The sequence below is a fragment of the Lepisma saccharinum genome, chromosome 4 (assembly GCF_977018435.1).
Source record: "Lepisma saccharinum chromosome 4, izLepSacc3.1, whole genome shotgun sequence".
Taxonomy (NCBI): domain Eukaryota; kingdom Metazoa; phylum Arthropoda; class Insecta; order Zygentoma; family Lepismatidae; genus Lepisma; species Lepisma saccharinum.
Window position 1 is genome coordinate 63479403 of NC_139232.1, and position 13183 is coordinate 63492585.

Below are 13183 nucleotides of genomic sequence, written 5' to 3' on the forward strand. Positions count from 1 at the left end.
GCCCATATTGCATCACATGTTGCAAACACGATATGATTAACCGTAGAAGGAGCGATCCTGTAACTGAAACTCATAGATATCTGTGAGCTTCCCAAAGCCAAGTGCCTTATTGCCTACGCCAGTTTCTCTTCAGGGGAAATGGGACGTCTCCATCTTGAATTTTGTTTTTGTAGGTCACATTGCACGGCGTGCAGCTAATAAAGTCTCAAACTTCACAACACTCATTCTGAAATACCTAACAAACTCTTCTTGGTCGTCTTTAAGTCGCGCAAAAATAGTGTGGAATTCTCCCTCCTCTTCTCTTGCTCTCCACAGGTTATGAACCCAGTATCTCCGGTCTTTCTTCTTATCTTCCATAAGAAGATACGCGCAACAAGCAATAGAAACATCTTTATCCTTGAAATCCATATTTAGAAATGGTGTAGAAAGTAGGGGTGGCCAGATCCGGATCCGGTTGGTTCCGGATCCTTAGGATCCGGATCCTAAAATTTTTCGGATCAGGATCCAGAACTTTCGGATCCGGATCCAGAACTTTCGGATCCGGATCCAGAATTTTCGGATCCGGATCCAAAACTTTCGGATCCGGTACTTTCGGATCCGGATCAGGTACTTTTGGATCCGGATCCGGAATTTTCGGATCCGGATCCGTTTTGCCATCCCACATGCGCTTCTTTGGAAAGTAAGAATGTGCTTATAACATATTGTTACCTGCTAATATACATATATATATAATATACATACACACACACACACACACACACACACACACACATATATATATATATGTGTGTGTGTGTGTGTGTGTGTGTGCTCCAGTGGCGGCTGGCCAAGTGCAACAAGTGCAGATGTTTTCACCTAATTTTCAAATTAATATTGACATTTTTCATTTGCTTGTTAAATTAAACTATTTCCCAGCAGAACGCACACGATAATACTCAAATAACACGCCGCTCGGCGCTACACACGTATTGAGTTCGTCCCAACCCAAGAGCAAACACCGCTAGGTTGCGGAAAACTTAGTTGGTTGTCATGGCAACGGTGACGTCACCTAGCGTTGGCCTTGAACGGGTGTCGCCTTCTAGATGAAGCAGTTCTCTCGTCGGAGAAAACATTGCATCCAGTGTTTGTGGCAAAATCTTTGCGTTCTCGCGAGATCTTGTTCCGCGTGTGTGTTTCGCGTTTCCTATCGTGTGTTGGGTTCATGTGTTGAGCTGTGGTTTCTACAATGAACCCAGTAAATGACTTAGTGTGTAATTTGTTGCAGACACCATTTTCCAGATGGACGGATGAAGACAAAAAAGACGTTTTAAATTGGGGAGGGGGGGCACTGGCACTTACTATTTGTTTTTCATTGCCTATAAATATACTTCTTCACCTGTTATTTTAGGCACGAGCCGCTACTGGGTGCTCGCGTGCGCGATTTGTAATTAATTAATACACTTACTTACTAGGGAGGTCTAAGTCTCCCCCTCCGATTTCCATGAAACTTGGCAGGTGTATAGAGCCCCCCCCCCCCTCAAATGTCAAGATGAGGAGAAATTGAAGTGGGGATCTGACCCCGAAACCACGTAAATATGGCATAGGAAGAAACAGGGGGCATACGGCCTCTCTATACACCTGTCAAATTTCATGGGAATCGGAGGGGGACACAGGAGTCAGATGATTCCCACGGCAATTTGTCCTAATCTTGACATTTGAGGCGGGTTTTGCCCCCTAAAACAGTATTTTAGCCGAAACAAAAAAACACGTATTTCTTCCTTTGGGCCCCTCTGTACACCTGCGAAGTTTCATGAAAATCGGAGGGGAACACAGGCGTTAGATCCTTACTTCAATTTGTCCTCATCTTGACATTTGAGGGGATTTTGCCCCCTGAAACAGTTTTTAGCTCAAACAAAAAAACACGTAATTCTTCCTTCGGGCCCCTCTATACACCTGCCACGTTTCATGGAAATCGGAGGGGAACTCAGGGGTCAGATCCCCACTTCAATTTGTCCTCATCTTGACATTTGAGAGGAGGTTGCCCCCTAGAACAAATTTTTTGCCGAAACAAAAAAAACACGTATTTCTTCATTTGGGCCCGTTTATACACACACCTGCCAAGTTTCATGGAAATCTGAGGGGGACACAGGGGTCAGATCCCCACTTCAATTTGTCCTTATCTTGACAATTCAGTGGGTTTCGCCCTGTAAAACCGTTTTTTAGCTGAAACAAAAAAACAACATGTATTTCTTCCTTTGGGCCCCACTATACACCTGCCAAGTTTCATGGAAATCGGAGGGGGACACATAAATCAAATGCCCACTTAAATTTGTCCTCATATTGACATTTGAGGGGGGTTGCCCCCTAAAATCGTTTTTTAGCCCAAACAAAAAAAACACGTATTTCTTCATTTGGGCCCGTTTATACACACACCTACCAAGTATCATGGAAATCGGAGGGGGACACAGGGGTCCGATCCTTACTTCAATTTGTCCTCATCTTGACATTTGAGGGGATTTTGCCCCCTGAAACAGTTTTTAGCTCAAACAAAAAAACACGTAATTCTTCCTTCGGGCCCCTCTATACACCTGCCACGTTTCATGGAAATCTGAGAGGAACTCAGGGGTCAGATCCCCACTTCAATTTGTCCTCATCTTGACATTTGAGAGGAGGTTGCCCCATAGAACAAATTTTTTGCCGAAACAAAAAAACACGTATTTCTTCATTTGGGCCCGTTTATACACACACCTGCCAAGTTTCATGGAAATCTGAGGGGGACACAGGGGTCAGATCCCCACTTCAATTTGTCCTCATCTTGACATTTGAGGGGGTTTTGCCCCCTAAAACCGTTTTTTAGCTGAAACAAAAAAAAAACACGTATTTCTTCATTTGGGCCCGTTTATACCCACACCTGCCAAGTATCATGGAAATCGGAGGGGGACTCAGGGTCAGATCCTCACTTCAATTTGTCCTCATCTTGACATTTGAGGGGGTTTTGCCCCCTAAAACCGTTTTTTATCTGAAACAAAAAAACACGTATTTCTTCCATTGGGCTCCACTATACACCTGCCAAGTTTCATGGAAATCGGAAAGACACAGGGGTCAGATCCTCACTTCAATTTGTCCTCATCTTGACATTTGAGGGGGTTTTGCCCCCTAAAACCGTTTTTTAGCTGAAACAAAAAAACACCTAATTCTTCCTTTGGGCCCCACTATACTGCCAAGTTTCATGGAAATCGGAGGGGGACACTTAGATAACCTCCCTTGTTAGTCTTACACTTTGTAATTATATAACACTGCATGTATTATAATGTTTTATTTTAATTTGTAAAACTGTAACTGTAGAACAATTGTATAATTTTTGTATAACATTTCTATCTTGTTATATGTGTTAATGGTTTCATCCTGGAATAGAATGTCTCACATTTATGTGTGTTTTCATTTCCAATACATTCGAATGAATACATATTCGTTTCAATGGCATTTACAAAATCACTTCGGACATATGTGCACGAGTGTGTTAGCCAATGCGTAGCAAAGTATTTTAGGAACAACACTTGAAAAAAATTCTTGTAGGACTAAGGTGTGGTAATATTATAATGGGATTGAGATACGAAACTCTCGGATCCGGATCCAGATCCGAAACTTTCGGACCCGGATCCGAAATTTTTGGATCCGGATCCGAAACTTTCAGACCCGGATCCGGATCCGCGGATCCGGAACTCTCGGATCCGGATCCAGATCCGGAACTTTTGTATCCGGATCCGTTTGGCCATCCCTAGTAGAAAGCAGTAGCGGCACGGCATGGGAACGGCACCCTATGTGTGAATGGTCGCGGCCATGGCACGGACGGAGCATGGCAGGGGAACGGCATGGGCATGGCACCGTATGTGTGAATTAACCTTAAGGGTTAGTGTTTTCAGTTGAACGTAGGGTGTGCTGAACGGGGTGAGGGAGAAAATTAAGGGGTGCACCCCCCCCCCCCCCCCGATGAGGTATTGCCACGTTCCACGTACATCTTTACTCTGTTGAATAAAAATCTGTACACAATCGGTTTCGCAATTTGAATTAACAATGAAAATGGATTTTAAAAACAGATGCAAAGAGCTTCAAAATAAGACCAAGATCATATTTGTAGGATTACCCAATACTAAGAAAAAATTGTTTTGCAAATTTGGTAAGAACTGTTTGTTTTTACAAATTTTAAAAATCTGAAAATTAATAATTGTGTTTAAAACCTGTATTAAAATTTCATCACTATCGGACAACCTGCTTTTTTTATAGAATTTCAAAGAAAGCTATCGTTTGCAAAACTAAAAAAATCGGCACTTTCTTGTTCTCACGACGATTAAAAATAGAAGTCCTACTCGAAAAAAATTGGTTAGAATAGATTAACGAACAATTGAATAAGCTAAATTTTGATGTAACTCGTTTTTATGTAGAACTACTGGTTAATTTTTAATTGGAGTCCAAACTCAAGTATCTGTAATTTTTAATCCGACAGTAGAAGAAATGCGACGTAACATAGGAACTAAGTTGAAGAACGACAAAAGATTTACACAGTCCGTCTCTTTCTTTGCAGGAAAACGAAGCACACGGAAACGAATCAAACGAGGCTGTGGTCCGTGTTCACACAGGGCCATCGACATCACTAGAGCCCTCTCCGGACAGAGCTTTAACTACTGACAGAATCACTTACTCCTGGCATGGGATAGATGTCTTTGCATCGGGGGACACTTCAAAATACAGAAGGTGGTTCTCATTTAGAAGGAACAATCAACAATCTGAACGAAAGCATATACTTAAAAGTGGTAGGAAATATATATATATTCAAGTAATATAAGTCAACTGAAAAGTCTGTTAAAATGTATTTTTTATGCACTTATTCTTGTATATTTTTCAGTTAAAAATTTGTGATATGTAAATGCACCTGATTGTCGTGCTTCTCTGTCGCATTGCAGTTAAGAGTAAAAAACTCCAGAGGGTAGAACTGAAAGCAATAATGCAAGAATGTTTATTGGTTTGGCTTCCACTTGTCTTTATTTTCCAATGATATTATTATCTAACATTGTGTGACATATGCCTCGGGTTCGAACCTGCGCAAGGCGTCAACGTTTCATTCTGTTTATTAATTCATCTATTTCTATTCTATCAATTCATCATTGTCGCGTTTAACCTATCTATTCATGTAGAAGAAAAGCGAAGTAAAATAAGCAACAAAGACACATACAAATATATCTATATCAGAGTATAAACCCAGTACTAATATCCAATATACGTACAATGGGATGCATAAGTATTACTTGGCAAGTTCTTTATCACCATGTTTATTTTATTTTATTTTACGCAATGAGATCGGGAATGGTAAGAGAATACCAAACAATCTGGCGGCAAGCTCTGAACCCGCAAAATTAAAAATACAGTTCTTAAATCTACTTCAAGAGAAAATGGAATGAAGAGTCATGGACAATTATTTGCCAAGCAATACTTGTGCATCCCACTGTACATTGTGCGTATACAGTTTCCAGTATACATACTTGATTGACGTTTGTATCCTTTGGAGCTTGTTAATGTTTAAGTTATTAGGTCTAGAGAAAAACGGACTCACCTTATTTTACATGAACTTTAAACTGTTCGCATGTAAGTTCTAATCAGTGAGCGATTAAATAATTTTCTTATGACCCCTACTGATGCATTCGCAAGTATACAGAATATGGAAGAAGCAAGAAACTGTCAAAATAGTTCGAAATGTCGAAATGATGACTGCAAAACATGCAACGAATATAAAGTACACACATACAGAAGAAATATGAAATCCATTGATTGTAGAGTGGGATACATACCATATTTCATCGCATAATAGTTGCACCACCTTTCATCGCGTAATCGTTGCATGGGCGCGCCAGATAGTGAAATCTTCGGACACAGAAGATTAAATTTTGTAAGTCCATACTTTGCAACACTATTAAATTTTCTCAAGTGTAATATTTCGACTATAATGCACAAATCAATAACTTTTCAGACTGGAAAAATGTTCTCTAAACTGTCTCGAAGAAATGATGTGAGTAGATTTAAACTATTCAGTTTTGACGTACTTTCACGATTAATACGTGCATTCTTAGACAGTTTACCAATTAATAAATTATTTTAAGTGCCGGTAATACCAGCACAATTTCTTTTTTAAAAGTCAGCTTCACATAATGGTAGCACCCCACTTTTTTTCCAAAACATTTGGCACAACATCTGCGACGATTATGAGGTGAAATATGGTATTAACAAGAAAATAATTTCCCCTTTGTTTTATGCAATAAGTCTTCAAGAATTGAATTAAAAAAAACTGTTGACTGCCTCTGCACCAGTATACGTAAAAGAACACTCCTTAGAAACGCACATGATGATGCTATAGAAAATTTAATGAAAAATTGGCATGGACAATTTACCGAGTAATGCTTGTGCATTCCACTGTACGTACGTATATATCAGTTTTACATTATCGTTTTTGTGTGATAAGTTAGTACTTAGCATGTAATTGAAAAGTTAATAGCATACATTATGAATAGGACAGAGCTACACAACTGCGTCATTCAATCGTACACATATCATAGATACATTGGTCGGTTTCCGGAATTCAGCGTGTCATTATTATAAATCACTGAGAGAATTTTCGATTTGTCTGCTATTGTTTTAATATTCTGGATACGTGTATATTTTTGTCTCAAAAGTAGGTACCTGTTGGTATAGAATCAATATTCTCTTCATATTTCAAAGAATTATTCTTGTAGTGCGATTTATATAATTTTCATAAACTTGAACACTCCGTCTATTGAGTTGCACAAGTACTGATCGGGAAATTGTCCACAACTATTATCATTAATTTATCTTATCGTCCCACATGTTTTTAAGGAAAGGATTATGCCAGTAAAGAGGTTGTCATTAGCTTGTTTGACGGTTTGCTTCAAATCTTGATGCACTCCTTGCGTACAATAAAGAGAAATAAACATGGTGATAAATAATTTGCTAAATTATGCATGCATCCACTGTACACAGCAACGTCATCTTAACGTTCAAGGGTTTAATAACTGAGTGAGTGAGAAAGTTATATAATGAATGCAATGAAGAACTGCTTGAAATCTTGCAATGTTCTGAAAACTGCTGACAATGCTGTGCCTTGAAATAAACATTACATCACTAGAATTGATACACAAATAACCTTATTTGTTAGAGATAATTTGTTGCAACGGGGAGGAAATTCATGCATTTTATGATTGATATCAAGGTTATCAACTTGTAATTATGAATACGAGTTCGATTATTCTTTCTTTGCAGTATAATCTTTCGGCCATTTCGCTTATTTGCTACTCGAGATAACGAGAGTCTGGTTTCTTTAGTTTGAAGCAGAAAAGAAAGTTGATTGAATCTGGCAAGCATGAACTATCCGATCGAGTCTTCTGAGGTTCATGATATGAGAGACATCCGGTTTTGCCCCTCACCCCCTACTGTCAACTTGTTAGTCAAGTTACCAAACTGTCGTATATGATTAATGTTTAGCAAGACCAACTTGTTCAAATCAGGAAGCTTCTTGGTCATTTAGGTTATGAACAGGCCAGTATTTTTCACAGTGTATAATTTCTCGAAATAGCTGATGCACTTTAAGTTTTCATCATGTCCGTATGCTGGCTATTAGTATATGGTTTATATCCTCACAAACATATATTTTTCAATGTGTATTTGTGATTATTTAACGTCGCTTTTCTATACGAATAAGTTAATCGTGACAATAATGATGAACTGATAGAATAGATAAGGGAATAAACAGAATGAAATGTTCCGCTTTATCTAGATTTTCAATCTAAGGCCAGTGTGCGAATTAACAACAAATTTTATTCCCGGCAAAATACAATTATTTTTATCTTCCTCAAAGAAAAAATACATTGAAACATAAATTATACCATTTCTTAACTATGTAACAAACACAATTTATGTCAAAATACATTCGTGTCTATTAATAGTCTAATTACCAAAGATTATCCTGCCGACAAGTATGCAGTCCTGTTGATTAAAGGACACCATTCTGAAACTGAACAAACCTTACCAAGTAGACAAAACAGCAGGCTGTTTTCCACTTAGGTTTTCATCGCATAGTGCTGATATTTTACATGTATTGAAGCGTTCACAAGAAAATTGTAGGTTGGTTAGATGGATATTAAGTTTGAATTTTACAATATAAATTTGGTCAAGTTTTTTGTACTATTAGTTCGATATCTCTTTTTATGTATGAGTGTCGGTTTGCTTAGAATGTAAATGTACGAAATGTTTGTAAATTACGTATAAATGTTATCATCAGATTTAATGACCTAGTTTAGAACCAATGTTGTAAGGTACTTAGAACCGCAAGGCAAAAGTTAAGTTTACTGGCTACTAACATATGCAAATTTGCATACCCCCCAAAAAAACTATCTCCCGAAATGAAATCACAAATACGCCACTGAGTGGGCATTCCCCCAAACCAAAAACCTTAACTTGCACCACTTCGCCATGGAAATCGGCAAGTGGGGGGCCTTATTGTTCTCGGTCTTGTCTCAAGTTAATGTGGCGATACGCTGTATATACGAGGGCAGGCTGATTAGTATTGAGCCTTACCCAAAAAAAAATGAGCTAGGAGGCTGAAATTTGTAGGGTGTTCTATATGTAATGGTGCAGAAATTGACTTTCTATGATTTTAACTTCCCTTTGTTTTTCAGGTCCAAAGTGAAAATGGCAGCACCTCCAGAAAAACTTTTCAAAGCGTCATCATGTTGCAAATCGTTGTCCCTTTAGGCGTTTTTTTCAGATGGGGGAACAGATGATAGTCAGATGGAGCCAGGTCAGCGAATAGGGTGGATGGAGCAACACTTGAAAGCCTAAGGAGGTCTGTGTCGCCATTGTTTCACCTGCAGTGTGTAGCGAGGCATTGTCATGCAACAGGATGAAGTCTTTGGAGAGCTTTTCTGGAAGTGCTGCCATTTTCACTTTGGACCTAAAAAACAAAGGGAAGTTAAAATCATAGAATGTCGATTTATACACCATTACATATAGAAGAATTGACCAGTACACCCTGCAAATTTCAGCCTCCTAGCTCATTTTTTTCTGGGTAAGGCTCTATACTTATCAGCACCCCCTCGTATGGCTTCTAACTTCAATGTGTATGTATGTGTGTACAGTGTGAGAAATAAGCTTTTTGCTTTGGAAGGGGGGGATGGATGTTCACTTAGTGACGTATTTGTTATTTCATTTCGGAGTGGGTACTGTTTTTCTGGGTGTGAATTTGTGTATGTTACCAGTTAATAAACTATATTATATCCTCAGAGGTTTGAACGAAATATGTATACAATTTTTTTCCTTGCTTCTTTGGAAGTTTCCGGCATCGCGTATCCAGGAGAGCTGCTTGCCATCCTGGGAAGCAGCGGGGCCGGGAAGACCACACTCCTCAACGCCCTCACGTTCCGTTCCTCCAGGAGCCTGGCCGTCATGGGCGAGCGGGCGGTCAACAGGAGCCGAGTGGGACCGACGTCCCTCACGAGCATGTCGGCGTATGTGCAGCAAGATGATCTCTTCATTGGAACGCTAACCGTTAAGGAACACCTCGTTTTCCAGGTAAGAAAGAGCGATGCCGAAAATTTGTGGAAGGGAAAAGCCCCCTCCCCCCTCGGATACAAAGACTAAGTCTCAGTTCCTATAAGAGTAATGGCTGATCACTCTTTCTTTCCACGTCTAAAGAAGGCGATCTTGTTAAAAACAAGTGATCACCCTCGAGACGTTTAGAATTAACATTAATAGTATGACTTTGAAGAGCAAAGCACTTTCTGCTTCCCTCCCCCAAGTGAGAATTTTTAATTTGAATGGATAATCAGAAATACAGTATATCAAATACCTTGGTGAGTTTTCTTTCTACACATACATAGCTTATATAAGAGAAGGTAATTCACATTGTGTCCATTACAATAAGGAGAGAAACAAAATGTACTGTTTTAAAGTACATTTATTAAAAGTCACAGACCATTTTCATTTTAAAATGTAATTCTGTACAACTTCCAAGACGTCCATTCTTTCCATAAAGGCATGAAATTGTGAGCAGTACCATTTTCACATAGTAATTTCTAATACTGCAAGTTATTGATGAAGAAAGAAAAACTATGATAGTACACATAATATTAGAGGGGAGGATATTTTCCTTTACCGGTTAGGAACGAATATAGAAATGCAGAGTCTGTGGAAAGAATATCCGTGAGGAGATTTCCTGACATCTTCCTTAAGTTCTGATACTGATTACACCCGTCAAAGAGCAATAACTACTAAATATTATTTCAGTATTTCACATGCATTTTGTTAAAACTATTGACTGTAGTTAACGAAAAGAAGTATGGTCTAACAAGAAAGGAAGAATTGGCAACTTAGTAATATCTTTTTTGTTTCAAATTTTTGCAGGCACTGGTAAGAATGGACAAGCCAATCCCCTACAGACAAAGAATGGTGAGAGTGGAAGAAGTTATATCGGAAGTAAGTACAACACATCCCGTGAAATATAATAATAATATTATAGTTGTATGTTAGTAGTTTTCGATAAGTTAGCATAAGTAATATCTGAAAGTCCATATTCCCTGCTGGGGAGTTGAAAATGCCACTCCTCAACTTGCTACTCATTATGCAATTTCTTGGAAAGAATAAAGCATAGTAACGTGAATAAGAATAAGAGTACATTTTGTTAAAAGTTTTTAGCAAACAAGGAGGATCATCTGCTACCCCAGCCACGTATCAAATGTATTCTGGCTGAGATACCATTAAAGCCTTCCCTTTTATATTTCAGCTAGCCCTGACCAAATGTGAGCACACTCTGATAGGGATACCAGGGAGAATCAAAGGCATTTCTGGTGGAGAAATGAAGAGACTTTCCTTCGCATCGGAGGTACGTTTTGTTCCATATATTTATCTTTTTATCAAGGAAAAGTCAAAGGAATAATGAATGCACATGAGGCTAATTGCGGACGCAAATAAATTGTCAAGTTAAAGGAGAAGAGCTGCTTATCCTGAGTTCCGTCTTTCTGTAGGGATGGCCATATCCATATCCTGAAATACCAGTGACGTCATTACAGAATTTTGTTCGGATGGACAAAATATTTTCAGATGGATTCTCTGTATTCCTTTCTTTCCATTTTCTCTCTTCCTCCATTTCAATCTTTACTTTTTCTCCCTGTTTTCTATCTACTACTTCTTTTCTTTATGGTTCTCTTTCCTGTTTACCTCTCGTTCTTTCTTCCTCTCATGATTATGAAAATTTATCATGTAGTGTATTTTTGTGGACTCGTCCATCCACTGGTGTCGCCCTGGGTTCCATGTAATAACGTATTCGGGTAGACGATTTATATCGGATTGGTACGGCGGTTTTTATTTTCTGAATGCTATTAGCTACACAGTACGTACTCGTGATTGCTGTCCATAGTTTGGTTAAGTGATTTTGGTTCAACGTTATTTTCCCACCGTCCTTCTTACATCAGTGCATTTATATGATTTTGAAGGAAGTGTCTTTCACTAACCTAACGTAACCTTAAACGAAGTCTATGAACATTTATTTTTATTTCTTGTATCCTTCTCACTTGCATCCTAATGATACAAATAAGCGATCTAATTAAATCAATGATCTAACTATGTGCACTCTTTATTCGTCTCTCCATTCTGTAAGAGGTGGTTAATACAGATAAAACTATGACTATATAATATAATAATAATTGCGAAACATATTAGTGATTAGTATGAATGAGAGAAACCATACAAAATAATAGAAAACCCACAGCAACACATAAAACAATATGCTTCTTCTTTCTAAGAAACAGCTATGGTATCGAGACCAGACGAGAATTGACAGTCTCGTCCCATGCCCTTTGTTGAGAAGGAGGCCTGGCCTGTCTGGTTATTGCCTCGAGTCGAGACATTTCATGCATTTGGAAGTGCTTCTTCTCGAAAACACACAACTAAGGGCATGATTGAAACGAAATGAGACCGAGACTGCCTTGAAAAGTAACATCTCAAATATTTCAGATATCCTGGCGACAATAGTAGGAGATTTCGAAGAATATGATATCGTTTTTCATGCTTTGCAAATGTTCGGATAATGATGATGATACGAGATTTTAGGAAAAGTATTTTGGCAATTCTGATTTAGTTCCCAGTCACCATACTAAGCAGTAATTTGATATCAGGTTCTTCCAATTAATGTCGAATCGAACATGGTCATATCTTAAATGGAAAGAGCAATAAATGTTTCTTTCAAAAATGATTTTTTTTTTTATTCTGAGTTACTACTTAGAAACAATCTCTAACTTTGTCGTAATTTGGAAGTAGGACAGTTGCCCTTCCCTTTGACACTCCAAAATCCCTTGCCGGCTCAATTTACACTCTCCTTACAATCCTGTTTCCTTCATTTGTGTTTGCAGGTGCTGACCGACCCTCCACTCATGTTCTGCGATGAGCCCACTTCGGGACTGGACTCCTTCATGGCGCAGAACGTGGTGACCGTGTTGAAGAACATGGCTCAGAAGGGAAAGACCGTGGTGTGCACCATTCACCAGCCTTCCTCAGAGGTCTTCGGGATGTTCGACAAGATCCTCCTCATGGCGGAGGGACGGACTGCATATCTTGGGACCTCGGAGGACGCGTGTGAATTCTTCAGACAGTAAGTGTCATCTGCCGAGACCTTCTCTTCTGTTGGATCAGGACATGTTCAAGATTTTCTCACAAGTAAATCTCTGTTGTCTTGACTTCAGAAGCTGGCCTGAACATAATTAAATTTGATTAAAAGATTCTCTCGGGCGAAGATGAGAGTAACGTTAGCTCTTGAAAGTTTTATATCCCTTCCACAACTTACCTGGTCGATAGCCCGAGATATTGTTTTCATCATTCGTCGCCAGGACAGCTTCAAGATTTATTTCACAAAGAAATTTATTTGATGTCAATATTGGATAGTGTAACGAACTAACAATGGTCAGGGTTATTCACTGTCTGCGATTTCAGAACATGTAAGTCAAGGTTTGGCGTAACATGGTATCTTGTAGTGGGAAATTATCAATGTCCACTGAAGCGTTCAAAGAATGTGCATGTGTAGTCTAGAAACAGAAACTGTATTATTCATTCCATTTGCATTATTTTCCTAGTACAGCAGACGACAAAGATA

At 38.8% G+C, this 13183-nt stretch overlaps 1 protein-coding gene across 1 annotated transcript in view; it reads left to right on the forward strand.

Annotated features, from left to right (window-relative positions):
* The window catches only part of LOC145986518 (protein white-like), a 104971-nt gene that overhangs the window by 49145 nt on the left and 42643 nt on the right, over positions 1-13183 (forward strand). Inside the window, exons 2-6 of the mRNA XM_083120627.1 lie at positions 4562-4790; positions 9374-9612; positions 10444-10515; positions 10823-10921; positions 12447-12685. Of these exons, the coding sequence (XP_082976753.1) occupies positions 4562-4790; positions 9374-9612; positions 10444-10515; positions 10823-10921; positions 12447-12685 (878 nt within the window). The remainder of the gene's footprint in view (positions 1-4561; positions 4791-9373; positions 9613-10443; positions 10516-10822; positions 10922-12446; positions 12686-13183) is intronic.